The 19,212-nt window shown below is 38.9% G+C and overlaps 3 protein-coding genes across 5 annotated transcripts; 2 read left to right on the forward strand and 1 right to left on the reverse strand.

Annotated features, from left to right (window-relative positions):
* Positions 1 to 229: 229 nt before the first annotated feature.
* Positions 230 to 9,926, forward strand: LOC135641024 (nuclear pore complex protein NUP88-like). The gene is made up of 9 exons (XM_065156013.1): positions 230 to 796; positions 2,431 to 2,579; positions 2,881 to 3,003; positions 4,234 to 4,378; positions 5,466 to 5,527; positions 5,768 to 5,984; positions 7,583 to 8,518; positions 9,235 to 9,484; positions 9,564 to 9,926. Exons 1-9 carry the CDS (start codon positions 335 to 337, stop codon positions 9,803 to 9,805), a joined length of 2,586 nt encoding a protein of 861 aa, XP_065012085.1. The 5' UTR covers positions 230 to 334; the 3' UTR covers positions 9,806 to 9,926.
* A 664-nt stretch (positions 9,927 to 10,590) lies between these two features.
* LOC103988025 (chemocyanin) lies at positions 10,591 to 12,198 on the forward strand. The gene is made up of 2 exons (XM_009406516.3): positions 10,591 to 11,036; positions 11,842 to 12,198. The coding sequence occupies exons 1-2, from the start codon at positions 10,709 to 10,711 to the stop codon at positions 12,039 to 12,041; spliced, it is 528 nt and encodes a 175-aa protein (XP_009404791.2). The 5' UTR covers positions 10,591 to 10,708; the 3' UTR covers positions 12,042 to 12,198.
* A 1,707-nt stretch (positions 12,199 to 13,905) lies between these two features.
* On the reverse strand, positions 13,906 to 18,635 carry LOC135585780 (myosin-binding protein 2-like). Of its 3 annotated transcripts, none has more exons than XM_065156535.1 (4): positions 16,602 to 18,635; positions 16,312 to 16,491; positions 14,807 to 16,155; positions 13,906 to 14,441 (listed from the first exon to the last, which is right to left on the reverse strand). In XM_065156535.1, the coding sequence occupies exons 1-3, from the start codon at positions 18,328 to 18,330 to the stop codon at positions 14,825 to 14,827; spliced, it is 3,240 nt and encodes a 1,079-aa protein (XP_065012607.1). In that variant the 5' UTR covers positions 18,331 to 18,635; the 3' UTR covers positions 13,906 to 14,441; positions 14,807 to 14,824. The 3 variants fall into 3 exon arrangements, with proteins under 3 accessions (XP_065012607.1, XP_065012605.1, XP_065012606.1); XM_065156533.1 differs by having other exon boundaries at positions 14,807 to 16,194; positions 16,602 to 18,634; XM_065156534.1 differs by having other exon boundaries at positions 14,431 to 14,542; positions 14,807 to 16,194; positions 16,602 to 18,634.
* Positions 18,636 to 19,212: the final 577 nt, after the last annotated feature.

Raw genomic sequence — 19,212 nt, forward strand, 5'->3', positions numbered from 1 at the left:
GATGCGTAAGCGTGGCTGGAGGCTGTGTATTTGACGGCAGTTCGCCTGCGAACGCAACTTGTTCTGTGAGCTGTTTATCTATCGGATCCATGTGATCAACCCGAATCCGCTCAATTTATATTAGTATCAAGTGTTGCTGGCTTAAATATCTAATTCGCTTATTAGGATCTGATGGATGAACCCGGATCCGGATGCGCGAATAGAGCAAGTCTACTGCGACGGGATCTGTTTTCCAAGGAGACTACTAACCGATATCGCCACACCAAAAGCCTATAGCGAGGCGCCCTCCTCGGCTCCTCCGTCGCCGTGGTGACACACGAACCCAGCGCACGAAATGACGAGGATAGCAGCACCCGACGATGACGACGGCAGCGGCTCCCCTCCTCCTTCTACTCCTCCACCTCCGTCTGCTGCCTCCAAGAGAGATGCCTTTCTGTTGGTGACCCCCGGCAAGCACTCGGTCTCCTCATCTGCTTATGAGGGCGGCTGCCGCTACGCTTCTTTTCCTCCTACCCCTCCTTCAGTGGATTCCGCCAAGAGATCTCCCCTTCAGTGGGTGCCTCTCGACAAGCACCCGTTTTTCTCCTCTACCCAGAGCAGCGGCAAATCGCCCAGAGATAGCCGCAGAAATAGCAACCTCTTGGCTTGGGATGCCGCCTCTTCGCTGCTCTACGCGTGGGATCCCGTCGCACGTTGCGTTCTTCGTCTCTCCTTACGATTCCGGGACGCCGACCCTCATTTCTCGCCTTCCTCCTCCCCTTCTTCAGCGGTCTTGGAGGCAGCCATTCCCCCTGAGGTCGTCACTTCCCCTTTTCCTCCTACGTTTATTCGAATCCATCTCCCCCTTTATTCCTTTTGAGTCATGATGAGTGGAAGTCGAATTACTACTATTTTCCGACCGTGAGTTATGTTGTCCGATGTTGTCTTCGTTTAGATAATTTGTCGAACAATTTGAGTGCGACTACTTTGTTTGACTTACGTACTTGATTCTTCCATGATTGTTATGATATACTCCAAGTGTGCGTGTGTTGTTATTATTGTTACTTGTATAAATTATTTTGTAGTGGGTGCTTGCTTTGACTCTCTACATTGTCACGGAGCTCAGTTGTTTGTTTAACAATTGCTGGAACAATATTTTAATTAATACAATTTTTGATAAGACAATGAAAGCATTAAGTGAAATCTCTCAGACTTAAGCAGAAATCTCGTTGTTTATGTATCAAATAATTGCTTGGTTTGTCAAAATGAAATATTGCAATGTTATGATTTTTTTAGTATGTCTGGCACTACAGTTTAAGAAATAATCACACTTGTATAGATCGCAGCCCTCTTAGTTAGTCAATCTATTCAATTTGTGTGCTACTTTTCTAATCTTCTTGGATAACTTGCCATAATTCAGTAGTATTCTTGAATAAATTCCTTCTGATATCCATCATATCCGGTAATGTTTATCTATTGATGCTGTGTTTATTCCATTTTTTGTAAATAGTGAGCTTGATGAGACAAATAAATGACAGAAGCTCCAGAAAAAGTGAAGACATAAGCCATATCAGGATTAAGTTTCCAAATCTGAAGAGCCTGATTCAAATTGTAATTATTCTTTTTGACCTTTTCACTTTGTTAGGTGATATTTTGTTTCTTGGCTTCATTAGCTGACCAACTAGCCACTCGGACAAGTAATTAGCAAAATGGAATGCTTATACGGAATGGAGCTACAGACTCAGAAAAAATGATGACCAATCGGAACTAGTTGCCAATTGAGTCCCAACATTATGTGAATCCACTACTGGTGTATATATTTGTCTTTATTGTTCGGTTGATCAATCATTATGACATTGCAGCTATTGGCTTGTATTTGTTATCTATTGGGCTTTTGCTAAGGTGAAGACAGATAGAACATTGTTATTACAGCGGTGATATTTGTAGATACATAACCAAAAAGATATGTTTGTTGCTTTTGATTAATACCACTTTGATAAATCACTTTGGAACTATCAAAATCTATCTTTATAGCTGCATCTAAGAGATTGGCCTTGCACTCTATATATGTCTACTTATATCACAACCCCAGAATTGTGAAAGAGATGAGAAATAATTGTTGAAGTTGTCAATAGTCTTTCATGTAGATATGCTTCTCAAATTCCAGTATTGATTAATTGGGCCATCTATGCCGCTCATTTGTCAAAAGATGTCTTTTATTTGTTTGGTCATAAATAAATTTTGACATGGGCTTTCAAGAGTTGATATGCTTGGAAGATTCTATTTCTCAGCCATTTAATTTTCATGGAGCCATAATTCATATATCTTTCACTCATTCCTGTCAATAGACACTGACATCTCTTTCTTCTTTGTATTTCACATCTGTACAAATGTTTTCTATATTAATCAGCTGTAGTGTTGTTAGTACTGATTTTTTTTTTTAATGGCCAGGTTTTGATGCCAGATTTCCAGATGGAATCAGTGGTTGATCAAATTTCTCTCAATGTAGATGGATCATTATTGCTTCTTGTTGGATCTGACAGTCTGAGAGTCATGTATCTATCCAAAAAGACCTCTCCAACTGATCAAAGATCTTGCAAGTAGGTCAAGGGAACAGTATGTTAGATTTCTATGGTTTTTTTCATCTTATTTTTTTCTTTAACTCTGTTAGATTCTTAATGGTGGAAGTGACAATTCTACTATCTAAGAAAGGTGTTGATAGAGTGTGCAGCTTGAGATCTGTAATGTTTCTAACATGATAGTTTGAAATTATTCATGTTTGCCATTATTGTCCTATTCATGTTTGTCAATTCTCCTATTCAGTTTGACAATTCACCTATTCATGTTTGCCATTATTGTATACACTACTAAAACAAAAGCAATTTGTAATGTTTCTAACAGGACAGCTTCTGTTGCTTCTCAAATATTTTCTGGCAAAAACAATGGATTACAAACTTTACAAGCATCATGGCATCCATACAGCAGAAGTCATTTTGGCGTTTTGTCATCAGATTCTGTCTTCAGGTGTGTATTCGAAATCGTAAGTTACATGACTGTGGTTTTGTTGTATAATGAATTTTAAGTGCCAAAATATCCATGAGCTTTAGGTTTTTACATTTTGATGTCCCTGTTATTTGTTTTTCATATTCAGTACATCATCATGCTATATGTCATTGACTCCTGTATCTGTGTCCTTTATGTCCTGATTCTGAATTGGGCTACTATCCTCTTGTCAAGCAAAACATCATGTATCTAGTGGATTGAACTAGAAAGCTTGAGACCGACTGTTTATGTTGAAGTTTGCTTAAATTATCTCGATATGCCTAATACCATCATTACTACTTTTATTTGGATGGTTTGTTTCTATTTCTTGAAGCATTTTTTTAAGGAGTTTAATTGGTTTAGACTAATCCTAACACAAAAGCACCTTTCAGCTCTCCCATTCTTTTCCAGAAAATAAAAATAAAAACATCTTTAGCCTATTGAAAAAGTCCCATTGGCATTTTGTTTTTTCCAAGTTAAATTGAATTCTAAGAAACATGGAGTGTTTGTATTAGTTCGTCTCAAAGTTTCTCAATTCTGTAAGGATTCCATGTTATAGTTAAATCTATTTATGAAGGTTTTTCATTTGAAACTGAAGTATGTACGTGATTGAGTATCGATCTGTGGGATTGTCCCCTCATCCACATTTCCCATTGCAATCTATGCAGCCTCTTATACTGAATCTGAAAGGGGAGGAAAAGTAGTGGTGTCTGAATTCAACCAAGAGTAACAGACATGATATCATTAACAGAAAAGTTGCCTTTGTCAAAGCTGAGGCAAGAAGGAATACATATAATTGATCCACATAGTTTGATCCAGAAGCTGTGTTTATTTTGTTGTTAACAGTTAATTAGAACTTGGAAATATCTATTTTATGGATGCATGTCTTCTAATGATATTGATAGCTATTTGTTTGATTAGTTTTGCCTTCTTGCATAATACACTGGTTCGATTGTGAATATAGGTTATTAGCCTATGTGGTTGTGGAAATATCCTGAAATGCTTTTCTTTCAGAATGAGGCAAATTTACTAGCACTACAATTGTAATGCCATGAATATCATTCACTTTTGATATCTTATACATGTTCTATCAGTCTCATTAAAAGCTATCTAGTTATCTCATACTGTATCTTCCAAAGCCTCATTCTGCAGAGTTTGTTGATATAAAAAGTTCATGTTTCTGATATAGGAAGTGTTAATTTCTGTGTGCAGACTATTTGATTTGTCATCTGATGTTGAACGAGCAGAGCAGGAATATTATCTGCAGCCCGCTGAACCTGTAAGATGTAAAAAGGCTGCTTCATTCTGCCCTGTAGCGTTCTCATTCGGAGGCCAACATCTATGGGACACATTTTCAGTAAGTATATCTTTAGTACTCGTCTTCCATGCGTCTGTTTCCAAATGTATTTCTTTTGGTGGATTTATTTCGATATTACTTGCATTTTTCTTGTCAAGCATCTATTTTGCACAGTGCTGGTTCTTACTAAATTTTTCATGAACTGCTGTGTCATAATTTATAAGCACAATACTGATTGTTATCGAGTTCTTTATGAACTTCTTTGTCACTATTTGTTTGTTGGCATTAATGTAAGCTACACAAACTGTGCTGACAATTGAAATGGTCAGGTGCAAGAGCAGGGCCTCGTCATTGTTCTTAATTTTAATCTTTTTTTTCCATGATTTCTTCGTCAATTACCCCCTACTCATTAAGATCCTTTAACTTCTCTATTAATATCATGTGGTTGAATACCCAATGAAAATATCTCTTTTGCGCACTTGAATATCCAATGGAAATGTATTATTAAGAGATCCCAACAATCTAGTATTCTGGGACTAAATAACTTTAAGTTCTATTATAACTACAACTTGGAAAATGAGAACATAAATATTTCCTAGAAAAGTGAAAAACCAAAACTGGTTGCCCTTGGCATTTACTATGAACATAAGTGACCTAGGTTGCATGATCTCTCAAGCAAGGTTGATCTCTTAGGCTAGAATGATGTGTGCATCTTTAACTCTTATCCTTAATAGTAATCTCTTAAGCCAGGTTGAGCTTTTAGGCTAGAAAGATTTTTGCATCTTTAACTCTTCAAAAGTTTATTTTCAGATTTGCTGACAATCTACTTGTGATCGTTATAAAAATATCTTCATTAACACAACAGAAAATTGAATAGTTAGCATCTGTCCTTGGTTTAAGTTTGGCCATGCTGGGTTTATTGGACTTTCAGATTGCTTGAAACTGGATTCTGTGATAAAATCATGCTGTTTTCACTTTTTACTTACAAAAGGCATCTGAGGTAGAACTTGTTGATGATTTTGAAATTATTAACACATTCTAGCTATGTGGAATTTGCCCTTTTACATCTGCTTATCCAATATGTTTTATCTTTTACCTGCTTTGGGTGCAAAGCAATGCCAACTTAATATCTGTATTTTTTGTGCAGATTTTCATTGTTTTCAGTGATGGCTCGGTCTATATCCTCTGCCCAGTTGTTCCTTTTGGAAGGTTATTTCGACTCTTTCATACAAGTTCTTCATTGTGCTATATAATACCTAGTGAGATAGGAGATATCCACACCCATCAAAAGGGATGAGAATCAAATAAACCAAGAAATTAAAAACAAAGAGAGAAAGAATTCCATTAATTGAAATAAATGATTCTTCAAAATGCATAATTGCATTGTGGTCAAAAGATCCATGTCATTTATGTAACTGATTAAAAACATTCGATATTTGTTCCTTGCAGTATCTGCCGTCGGACACACATTGAAGAGATCTATGAAGATATTAATATGTTTGGCTTGAATTCATCAGATTTAAAAGCTGTTAGCAACTCCCGTTTGGCCATTGATTGGTTGGAAGCTACGTTTCCTGAGCTGGCAGATCAATCAGCTGAAGGAGGCAGCACACTAGTCTCGACAGCTCATCCTTATGCCCCAATCGATGCATCACTTTCATTGCAGGTATGCCTTTTGGAATAACTTCCCTGACATTATTGCACTTTGGCGCCATAACTCTGTTCTAATAGACATGAAACTCTTTAAATCTGTGGAGCATTCATAGTTTCTGTAGTCCAGTGAACCGTGAATTTCTTTTGCAAATAAACAGTATTCATTAACCTTTTCTGTAATTATCGCAAAACATTAACATATTAGATTGAACTAACATGGATCTTGAATGGTGATTGTATGTTGAATCCTGATAGCCAATTATTTGCTCATTAGAAGTTAATATGAGTTGAAATGTGCTCAATTGTTTTCATTTGCTTATGCTCTTAATCTTTCTAAGATGGCTTGGCTTGGCTTAATATTGTCTCTTATAAGTTGTAGCTTCCTTCTTTATCACCATATGTACACCTGTAAAAACTAGAAACAGAGTTGGCCTGAATTTTTTTTTTTTGTTTGCCGAAGCAAAGATATCAAGGACTATCAAGATCTTATTCTATTAAGGAAATTAATTAAAGATGGAATGTCATCATTAAAGATGTGGAACCTTTCATATTTGTTTGATAGAAATCGTCTAATTTAGATCTGCCTCCAACACTTGGGAATGAGGATGACAAACCAAGAAGTTGGGGCTTTTCCTTATCCTTTTTCTTTTAATGAGATTTCATATTTTTGATAATGCTTAATGATCATGTGCAGACAATATGTACCATGGTCTATTGCCTAGTTTAGATTTATACACTGCAAACTTGTTGTTGACATATATCCAAGATATAATATGTTGTTTGGAGCAGTAATTATCTATTATTTCCCAAAATCTATATCTTGTTGTTAGTTGGAGGATGCATCAACACAAAAAAAAAATTGTAATCTCAGTTATTTGGGGTTGGCAACTACTTGGATGACGGAACATTTTGTTGCTACTTTTCTGCTAGTTATGTGGCCTCATAGCAAAGGATGAGCAATCTGGAATATTTATGGAGTTTAAGATTGATTGGTCAACCAATTCATTTTTGTTTCTTATGTCTACATTTTCTAAAATTCCAGATTCTATAGATCTTTTGATTCCAGTTATGTGGGTAATTAGCACTAGGATGTCAAGGAAGCTATTTACTGGATCAACACAATTTGACTAGACTTTTGGCATTGGGGTTGTAAATTTAATATCATACATTGCTTGGGTGGAAAATAGATTAGCCTGTGAGTCAACGTGGACAGTTCAGTTATCCTCATACAGTCTAAGGATCTTTTAGTATTTCCTTTTTATTAATTATCAATATTTATTTGGCCGGATGATTATTTGGCCAGTTTGAAGCAGGCAATAACTAAAAACAATGTCACTCAGAAGTGGCTATATGATGATTTGTTCAAGTGCTATAATTATTAAGCATTGGAACAATTGGAGGTCTAGAAATTTTAAGACAATAGTACTTATGATCCATGACTATCTTGGTATCCCTAAGATACATTAAAGTTTAAAGGCTTTGTTCGCTTGCAATCATCATGAAACACTTCTAAAGTTGACACCTTTTTCTACAAGCATGACAGTTTGAGCTTGTGTAGGATATCATTTTCTTCCTTCACCAATGTAACAGTATTTGGCATCATAAATCCAGGGTCCTCTCACCAAAGTTTATCTCCGCGAGGGAAATAACAAATCTGAGGTTGAGAGCATTGCTGGTGGTGAAGGCAGGGTCGTTGATTTTCTTTACAGATCTATTGGCAAAGATTCAATTCTTGTGATTGCTTGGAGCAGTGGACAACTACAGATAGATGCTCTTGCAGATGAAGTCCAGCCTCAGTGGAATGTTGGTCCCTCTCCCCGTCTTCATCTTGATTCTTATGGTCATATAAAGGGTGTTGCAATGATTTGTGATTCAAGCTCAGAAGAAATTCCTATTTCAAAGTTTTGTCCTCCGGGATCAAATATCTCTATGGCAAATAGACCTAATCTGGGACATCCACCTCCTTTGCTACGATTGGCTATTGTAGATTTGGCACTATCAAAAAATGTGTTGGAGAGTTGCCCTTTGTCATTATTTCCTGATCCTCTTCTTGATCAGACATTTTACTGTCTCCATGGTGGCGGAATAGACTTAATTGCATTGCAGTTTCTGCCATTTACAAATCTGATACCTGACATAGATATGATAGGAAAGCCTCCTTCTGTATACCCTATTCTAAATACATGCAGTAGTGAATCTAGTGAATCTTGCTCGTCGGTGCTTTTTGGATTTGTTGCAATTGCTGACTTGTATGGTCACTCACAGATACTTAGCTTGTCAACATCATATGAGTTTATTGTGCTAGAAGTGAAGGCTTGGAATGAATTACTGCATTTACATTATGATAATGACAAAAGGTCTGCAGTTGATGTGGAAGCTTCTCTTCCTGAGGTCATAAGCAAAGATCTTCTCATTGGGCCAAAGGCCATTGCTATTCCTTCCTCAACAACTCTTCGTTCATTGACTGCTGATTCGATAGAGGGCCGATCAACTCTTCACCACTATATCAAGCTTTTCCGTGAGAACTATGTTGAATACGCACATAAGGTAACAAATAATGCATTTCCATCTGAGTTGGTACTGTCACTATAGTAAGGTTGATATTCTTCGTTCAAGATAAATTCTAGTCAGATGCTTTCTGTAGTTTCTATTAATTTTTTATTGTTGACCACAGAAAAATCCTGTGTCTTCCACATATACATCTATATTTGTACATAAACGTGTTCTGATGAGTATTTTTATCAACTCTTCTATATTATGAAGCTGGCATTTTTATCGTTATTTCTACTTTTTTTTTTGAATAATCTAGTTTTATTTATTCATTTGCTATATATTTGACCAGAGATGCTTTTGGACTACAGTAAATTTTGTGTATTTAGTCGTCTTAAATTTCACCTCTCTAAATCTACACATGCCTACTTATCCATGCTCTTCATCTCAACCCTTATTTCTCTGACTGGATTGTACTTCTGTTTAATGTATAGGAAAGTTATGTAATTCCATCCAATTGGTGATTTATGTTTCTAATTGAGCTATGAGAAATGTTGTAGTGACACCTGAACATTGTTGATTATTTTCTTTTTAAACTTGAGAATTGAGATTTGGCTGTCTGTTCATTTTTAGCTTATTCTCACATGTTTAGATGTTGGATTGCATTGTGATAACATCTTAAGACACTTCCCCTCTTTTGGGGTTTCCTGCAAACACAAAATTTGTAGTTAGTGCCAGTTCTTATATTTTTTGGCTTGTTTCTGGCTGCTCAGGTCTATGTGGAGCTCAAAGAACATGCTGGTTATCTGCAGACATTTCTCAACGACCAAAACAAACGCCTACGTGAAGCAAAACAGTCTATTTTGAACATTGAAGCCAAAGAAGCAGACATACGGAACCGGATCGACCGCTCCTTCAAAGTGTACGAGCTTCTGGATCAGCGTCTACAGAACTTCAGAAATCTGCCTGCCACAAACAAAAAACCATTGTCGAGAGCAGAACATGAATTCAAGGCCGAGCTCGGTATGTGAAACTCATTAAGCGAACACGCCAATCTATAATTCCATCAGCTAATATGTTTGATATCTCTGTTCATTTACAGACAGGTTTGCAGATGTCGAGTTGGATGCATTACATTCTGCTATTCAAGCTTTGAATGCAAGGCTAAAGAGATTCTACCAATCTTCTTCACCAGCTAGTGCGACACCGAGGAGTCGGAAGAATGTCTCAAACACTCAGTTGTCGCAGATAAAATCATCCCTCGAAATGCTCTCACTTCTGAACAAGGAGAATTCCAAGAAGGTGAAGCTTATCGAACACGGGTTGAAGAGCCACGAGAAATAGTGCAGTTGTGTACATATTCAACTTGCATTAAAGTTTTCTTATGATGTGCTTCCAGATCTCCTTCTATAAACCTTAGTTTAATTGCTGCATAATTATTCGTAAACTGTTTGGTAGTCGTAAATTGTCTGTCGAGTATGATTGATCCGGTTGGTCGCCGATCCAAGGTTCTAGTATCATTCAAGTGCTTTGATAAACGATAAAGATGGTATTTGATCCTAAGATCTAATTATCAACCGGTAAAGTTTTTATTAGTTAAGCTAGACAATATTATTTTTTTTATCATCGATATTATTGTTATTATTACAAAATATTATATTTGAAATAACTTTACGAAAATGAAAAAAATCTTGTATGGATGGAGACAATCAAAAAAGAAAGGCAAAAAAAAGGGAAATAGAAGCTGAAGGCCTACAAATTGACGACCTCGTCTCCACAAAGAAACTGCTCTAATGGATGAAGACGAGCGCAAACGAGCAGCTCGCTAAAAACTCAGGTGCTCGTTCATATGCCTCTCGAATATGACCATTACCGGATGCCATCTTATTCGATTGCATTATAGCAAGCAGTCGAATGAGCTACTTATCTCCAATGATTGATTGGAATCTCCTTGCCTTTTATCTCGACAAACAAGCTCCCAATTCCAAACAATGGCATCGATCATATTCGATTGCATTATAGCAAGCAGTCGAATGAAGTACGATGATTGATTGGAATCTCCTTTGCCTTTTATCTTGACGAACATGCTCCCAATTCCAAACAATGGCATCGATCCCCTCCAAGTGAATGCACCCGTGAATACCAACCAAGCGCAGGAGAAGCTACACTACCATGGTGTAGAGCACAGTAGAAGGTAGCATGTAGCGACACGTTAATGGCGGAAGGGCAGAGAACACAGCGACAACCATGACATCACCACCCCTTCCCCTCCATTTCCGTGTCTTCTTTCGCCTGCTCACACCGCGTTTTCTTCCGCTTGTCCACAACCACAATGCCCATAAGAGGCCACCTCTTCTTTCCGTCGCTCCACACAACCTCTCCTGCTCGTCTGTTGTAGGGGTGATGGCTCAGGGAAGGGGCAGTGCCGTGGCGATGGGGCTCGCTTTGCTCTGCCTCCTCGTCCACAGCGAGGTCGCCCGGGCCGCCACCTTCGTCGTGGGCGACAGCGGCGGCTGGACCTTCAGCACCGCCGGCTGGCCCAGCGGGAAGCGCTTTACGGCCGGCGACGTACTCGGTGAGTTCGAATCCGGTTTATTATCTTTAAAAAAATACTAACAAAATGGACGTAAATTATAATTTCTCCAAAAAGATATGAGCATAAAAAAAATAAAAATCATAAATAAATAAATAAAACTCATATTAAATATATTAAATATTATATATGATTACTTACAATCTCTCATTTTTATATCTTTTTTTTTTCAATTATACGTTTAAAATATTACATGAGTCTTTATTTATATAAATAGATAAATTTAAGATTTTTTTTTACTAATCCTGATAGTAATTCTTAAGGTTAATTACATATTACCTCGTATATTTACATCCTATTAATATCGTAATTTATATATTTAAAAAATTATATTAAGATCATTTTACTTTATTTATTCTAATATTATTAATTATATTAATAAAAAATATAAGATAACATAATATATAACATTATTCGCTAGATTGATACAAACATATGAGCTCAAAGATAATTTCAACATATGAGATATTAGAATTATTTTTTTACTAATAAAGTTATTAGAAATGGAATAAATATTAAAATTATTTTTTTATCCTTTATTTTTGTGTCGATGTAATCTATTATATTTTTTTATCAATGTGACCGATAATATTATAATAAATGAGATTATTTATTTTATTTTTAAAATTATAAGAAATTTAATATAATTTTTAAATACAAAGATCGTAATACTAATAGAGTTCAATTACAGAAGTTAATATATAATTAACCTTAATTCTTATCTTAATTAAAACTTAAGAATCAAAATCATAATAATATTTAACTTAATATTCCAATAATGATGCAGAGTTCAGGTACAACCCTTGGACACACAACGTGGTGGCAGTGAGCGCGGCGGGGTACAGGAGCTGCTCGGCTTCTCCGGCCGCGCGGGTCTTCACCTCCGGGAACGACCGCGTCACGCTGGCCCGGGGGACGAACCACTTCATCTGCAGCCTCGCCGGCCACTGCGAGTCCGGCATGAAGATTGCCGTCACCGCCGTGTAGCGTCCCCCTCTGTCATCATCGTTCACGTGTCTTCCTCTTCTTGACGCGATTCCAACACAGTGTTATGTTTGACTGTGACTGCATCGTTTGCCATTAAATGTAATATGACTCGTGGATTATAGCTTAAATTGCCACTGTAAGTCACAGCTTCAGCTAATCGTACCCATCGAACCAACTGCAGTGCTGCAGTTTAATGTCCGGACACACAATCTTCACCGATCATTCCCGACAATACAAAAGGTGTCTCCGCATATGGTATATAAAATTCGATCTCTTAAATGTTTTTCATTCTCTAGCTCATCTTTATCGTCAACTCGAACCTTATTTGACTTGAGTATTAGAGGAGGATTCTATCATATTATGTCAAAATATATCGGTACGATAGCATTCGTATTATCATTCATAATTTTAGATGATTGTATCATATGATATCGAAATATATCGGTACGAGAATATTTCATCTTAAAACGAGACAAATAAAACATAAACAAGAATGTCAAACATTAGTGAGTATCCAATCCCTTCACTCAATATGTAGATTAGGATTTATGTTTGTGTCGACAGAGATCTCATCCGTTTAGGCCCAAGAGAAAGAGGTGAAAGACATGTCTATAGCTACTTAGAGTGCTCAATATGAGTGTCCAATCTCGTTCCACAAGATTCACTTTGATCTTTTTTGAAAGTTTATGATATTTGTAAAAAGAAAAAAAAAGGAGATCCAATCAACTCTGATCATTCATCTTGGATTGATCGTTTTAATCTAAAATTGGATATAAATTGGATTGAGGCAAGAATGGATCCAATCATAATTTCAAGGCCTACATAAAGTAAATGATGTTTAATAAATGATCTCTAGCACTGTGATAATATATAATATATAAATGATCTCTACAGATTTACTGTGATGACATATAAATTTGATACACTCACCTTTCTGTCAACTCCAGCAAAGATACTGATCCAATCAACAACAGCTGATAGTATTACCCCACTCTCTTTCTGTTCTTGCTGAACCTGCACAATCTGCACACCAAGGTAGAAGAAGTTGGAAGATGTGTCTGTACTTGGAGTCAAAGGCTGCAAAAGCCAAAAGTGTGTGTGTCTACCATTGCAGACAAGTCCACCAACCTCCTCCTCTCTCATTTTTGTTGCTCTTGGAATGCTTCTGTAGGCTTCTAGTTGGTTGTCTACCATGACATGACAAGACAACCGATTACTCTCAGCTGGATGTTTTTGTATTGTGTGTGGATTGAAGCCGAGGAAGCTTCAAAATTGATCTCAAATTTAATGTATAATGCCAATCACTTGGCTGACATTTGATGGCCACATACTGCAGGTTTTCTGGCCAACATGAGAATGAGACATCAACTCCATGTTTTAGGGTTGTTGGGCCACATGTCCCTTCTTCCACTTTTGCAAACTACTACTAAGAAAGATTGATCAAAACCTAATCTTAAATCACACATCAACTCCACACCAGAAAGATATTTCCAACTGCAGTCCCTGTGACACTTACAGATGATGCCTTTAGGTAGGTCCATTCATAGGTAGTGTGTACCACAAGGAATGAGAGTGTTTTACTGATGCTTAAAGCAATCCCCAGTTCCCTTTTCCAGGCCACTCTGTAATCAAGTTGCATGTGCACATCTTGAAGGCCATACCCCACCTAGATTACCTGTTCTTCCTGATGGTCCCACCTTGGGATTAGGTATAAGTAACCAGCTGGACCTGTCCTCACTGAAAAAGCTAGCAAACATTATGGTGTTTCAGTGATATCAGCTTTTGTGTATAAAAATGGATGTGGAGAGCATCAAAGGCACATATCAAGGACCACTACAGTTCTTGAGGGGTCAAGAACATAATGTAATGACCAAACATACAGAACATATTGATTATATTCAAACACCATTACTCAAAGATCAGCATACAGCTATCATTTTCCCTCTATAGGAAAAGGAAGTGAAGAAAAAAAAATAAAAAAAAGAACACAAGGAAGTCCATTCACCCTACTTTCTCCTTTTAAACTTCTGTACAACTTTGAAAGCCATGATTCCTACTACAATGACATTATGAGTGGCTGGCCAACCACCCTCCCCTGCCTCATCCACCTTGCCCCACAGCAAAGGGGTTGGGCCCAAAAGAAAAGAAAAAAAAAAAAGGGAAAAGAAATGGAACAAAAGGAAGCCCCACAAAAAGCTGGGCCTGGGAAAGCAGCTTCCATCCATGGTCTGCTCCCACACACTGTAAAGCAACCAACAAAATACAGAACCAGGAGCTCAGTTCCACCCCTGGTATGACCAACCTGCATACCATGACTCATTCATTCATTTCTTGTATACCATGGTTACTGTTGCAACTAGATTTCAGATGTTCAATCAACTCCGATAAGGTAGCCTCCATCTGTCATAGAAATCCATTCAGTTCAAAGATTGCTGGGATAAGAATTTCAAAGCTTGTCTCTTCTCAATGGCCTTTGTAATAAAATCAGACAAGTAAATGCCCTGTAGGTGGGACATCTCTTTTATTATTTCTTTACGTTGGGTGTGTGTGCATGTGTGTTTGCTTGTCAGTTTATGCTGATATGTAGATATGTTAAACTTGTGACTAGTACATGCACTGAATTTTTGTGGAAATTGGATGTGGAAGACCCAACTGTAAAAATATAAAAGCAGTTTGAAACTGTAATGAGTAGCAAGCGGAATTATGATAAGCAGTATTTGCCTGCACCATAAATATGGCATCTAAAAAGATGAGAATCAAATTACCTTCATTTTGTGTGCACACTAGGCAGATAATGAAGCCAAAGCATCATAGGAGTTCATGGCTCGAAGTTCCACATCCCTCAGATCACGAAGATGTTCTAAAATCTCCTGAAGAAGATGTATTCCCTTGTCACCTTTCTTCAAGGAACCAATGCAATTCTTAAGAAACTCTCTATCAGCCTCAAGAGCATGTAGCCTCTCATTGATGTTATAAACCTCCTCTTCAATTGCAAGCTTTTTCTGCTCTTCTGCAATATTTGAGATTGTTTCAGGAGAAGCATCTGCTGCTCCTTCCTCGGTGCATATATCATCTTCATTTTCGTTACTAATGGCATCGAAGAGAGGAAGAAGCCGCTTTCCTTTAAAGCCCATGTTTCTTCTTTCACTAGGTTGCTTCCTGTTAGTTTCTAGTTCATCTGAGAAACCGTTCGCATAATCATGTAAATCATCACCTGGAGGTTCACGATGTCCATTTGAAACATGGCCATTTTGATCTGAAACGTGGTCTATGACTTTTGAATCATGAGAGTCCTCACCATCCAATGTAAAAAGTTTACTTTCCAATGCCCTCAGTTGCTCGAGTATGGATCGCCTCTCTTCCTCAAAATCAGCCAATGATTCCTCAAGTGTGATCAGATGCCTTTCAGTGCCTTGATCTGTCCCTGAAATTAACACAGCATCAGATGGAGTATTTTGATTGCTTTCATCGGGACTGTAGGTATGCTCATCTCCTTCCTGGAACTCAAAGGAGAGGTCATCACTGTCTTCAGCACTTGATGAAGCAGATGTTCTGGCCTTACCATTGATCTTATGCTTTGTCATTCGTCTCCTCTCCATGGCCTCATAATGTAGAACCTTATTTCGATAAACTTCGAGCTCCTTCTCCAAGTCTTGTTTCTCCCTCTCCCTTTTTATCATCAGTTCATTCAGGAGTTCTAAGGCTTCCTGGTCATACTCTGACTGTTCGTCCATCATCCGCTGATACTGCAATGCTTCCATCTGCATCGCAGCTTTCTCTTCTTGAAGCCTGGTAATCATTGCCATTGTTTGGTTAGCAGCAATGGCAGCGGCACTTCTCTCTTCCTCGAGCTCAGCATATAATGCACTCAGGGCCTTCCGTTCTGCTTTCAGAGCAGCTTTGAGCTGATCTACAGCCAATGTCTCACACCCTTCAAACTCACTAGCAACACTTCCATCAAGAGACTCTGTTCCTGATTCTCTCCTTCCGAATAAGAACCGCTTATGTAAACCATGAATGCCATCAACCGAAGTTGGTGTTTCAGGTGCCCTCTCCTCTTCAATCTCATTATTTTCTTGGGATACAACTACATCTACATGATCTGGGTTCTCCACTGTAATCATAATTGCTTCAGTTTCAGTGACTGATATTTCTTCAACAAACAAAAGAAATAATCAAGGCATAAGAAAAAAGCATAAGCAGTCGTATATAAATGACAAAAAGTTGACTGTCCATGAGATGGTTAAAAGGGCTGATGTGAAATAGTTACCTTTGTCTGTAGCAGTCGTCTCATTATAGCTCTCTGTTTGTTGATCCTGTGTGTTTTCTGACATTAGAATTGGCTCATGAAGATGTGCATGATCCATGTATTCCTGGTCACATATCTCACTCCCTATAGATATTTCACAATTGGTCTCCACATCGATCAATTTATTTTCTTCTTCATAAGCTGTTGTCATCAATATAAGTTATGTTTGATTTTGGGATGGAGCAATATTGATAAGCATACAAAATAATAACTGACTACTAAATTATTTCTCTAATCACAAATCATCTTACCATGTGTTCTAGGAAGATCTTCCTCGCCCATTAATGATTCCACTTGAATAACAACAGCATCCTTAAGTGTTATGATTGGTGTTGCTAGAGAAGCAACAACTTGATGATCAGATAAGCATTCACCAGTAGGCTCTGAAGCAGAAAGAACTACAGAATTCTGTTCGAGGATGTCATCCCCTTCCAATATATGCAAAGAAGAAACCTTTTCCTCCGCTGAAATGATTCCTAAATCAAGAGTCATGGAATTCTGTTGGGCTCTATCAACATCAGAAAAATTCTCTTCAATGGTATCATCACTCTCTTCGAAAGGAATCAATGTTATTTCCTCATCTGATATGCTTCTTTTATCAAGAGTCACAGCATGCTGTTGGCCTCCTTCCATCTCAGAATCAGCCCTCTCTCCAGCAGAAACCAATGTCTTTTCCTCCTCTGACATGCATATTGTATATTCAAGATCAACAACTTGATGTTCCGCTGAAACATCCTCAGAAGAATTCTTTTTGGTGACATCAGCACTCCCTACAGCCGATGCCAATGTTGTCTCCTCTATGATGCATCCAACATCAAGAACCATCACTTCTTGTTCCACTCCATCATTCCTTAAAGAATTCACTTCAACAATATCAGCCATCTCTGTAGCAGAAAGCAATTCTTTCTCCTCCTCTGCAATGCTCCCGATATCAAACGGCCTATCGTCTTGCTGCATTTCACCATATCCAGAAGAATTCACTTTGAAAACATCAGTCCCTCCTCCAAGAAAAGCTACTGCTTCTCTCTCCTCTCCGATGCTTCCGGTATCAAGAACTTTGATAGCTTCACCAGCATGCCCAAGCTCTCCCTGATCTTGTTTGCCAGACGCATATGCAACATGCCTATTTGTCATGGTCGCTGAGTCAATCAGCTCCACTGGAACCAACCTGTCCTCACCGTGTATGTTCTCTGGATACCGAATGAGGAGTTCCAAAGAAGCATCTTCCACCAATCGGCCGGCATCAGAGAATTCGATGAGGGTTTCTATTTCTTCCACCTCTCTCTCCGAAATGAGAGTGCCTATCGCTTCCATACCACCAAACTTTTCTCCAATTTCCTCCTCCTCCTCATGGCGTCCATCAGCTTGATCTTCAGATACCAACTCCCCGCTCTCCACCTTTTCTTGGCACAAGGCATCATCTTCCCTAAGAACTTTGCGATCGCCCACAACGAACTCATTCACCAAGTTCCCCTTCTGGTCATACTCCACGTTGCCCACGGAAGGTCTAACGAGGAGGTAAGGCGAGTAGAACCCGCTCTCAAGGACGACGTCGCAGCACGAGCACCTCAGATCCTTCTCCCCCTCCTCAATCCGCTTCATCCATGAAAGGACGGCGACCTCAACGGGTCGGGACGAGGAGGAGCAGTCCTCGCACATCTCCCCGGCCTCCGCCAGCCGCCGGTGATGGGAGCAGTAACCCAACTTGGCGACCTCAGCGGCGTGCTCGTCGCAGATGAGGTCACGGAGGGCGCACCGCCGCCGGCCCTCATCGGACTGGAAGAGGTGGTCCACCCGCGAACAGAAGATGCAGGGGGGCTTGAGGCCGAAGTAGTCGGCGAACCGGGCGATAAGGTAGGCGAAGAATCCGTTGAGCAGGAGGAGGATGATGAGGGCCCATTCCAGGATCGCGTATGCCAGTATCAACGCCATCCGGTGGCTGTTCCGGTGCAAAACAGTCGCGAATTTGTTGGCCGCCATGGGATATATATATGGATCGATGAGATCGGGCGATGGATCTAAGACCTTGAGGAGAGCGGACAGGTGATATTGACGGGGTATCTCTTGTCGACGAAGATGGCGATCGGAGACCGGGATAACGAGGTGCCGGCCAAAGGAGACGGAAGAAGAAGAAGAAGAAGAGGAAAGGTATGACCAGAGTAAGAATGAGGAGAAAGAATGGGAGGCATAAACCAAGCTTTGGGTTCTGCGTGATTGCTATTTTGCCCCCTGGCGTCCTGATTGGATCAGACGGTTGAGAGAGTCCCTGCCACGGCTAAGCCACCTTCCGCTTTCTCCCGCTCGGCAAAAGGTAACGTATAGTTGAAGTATAAAGTTCCCAGCTCACGGCCTCGTCTCATCATGGCCCACGAATTTTAAAGCATGGCAGTGTCTGTTCGCTCGGGGTTACGCAGCGGTGGGTTTCACGCGCCACCTGCGCGACTGCTGTGGTAGTTTCCTTCATCCCAGTGCGGGGAATGTGTTCGCTAAAATGTCTGTGAGGGAGTCTTTGGAAAGTTGGGAAAATTTCCTCTAGTCAATCTTCTTAAGGTTTCTTGGATGCTCAGATAAATGTGATTAAGAACAATTGGCATCTTGATGTTTCTATATCCATAAAACCTACTTGTTTTGATGTTTCCTGTGATAAATGCACATCAATAGGTATTCGATTTGTTATATAATGGGTATTGGAATTACGGTTTACTTAAACAATGTTTTCATACTAATATTCGCAAGCTTATCTATAACATGGACGTGCCACATTTCCCTTGTGATCATATAAATGGATATGGAGAGATGGCTTAATAAGACAATCTTGCTTATAAGTGTCCTATAGACATGGACAAATAAGATATGCCTTAT

The sequence above is a fragment of the Musa acuminata genome, chromosome BXJ3-6, assembly GCF_036884655.1.
Source record: "Musa acuminata AAA Group cultivar baxijiao chromosome BXJ3-6, Cavendish_Baxijiao_AAA, whole genome shotgun sequence".
NCBI lineage: Eukaryota > Viridiplantae > Streptophyta > Magnoliopsida > Zingiberales > Musaceae > Musa > Musa acuminata.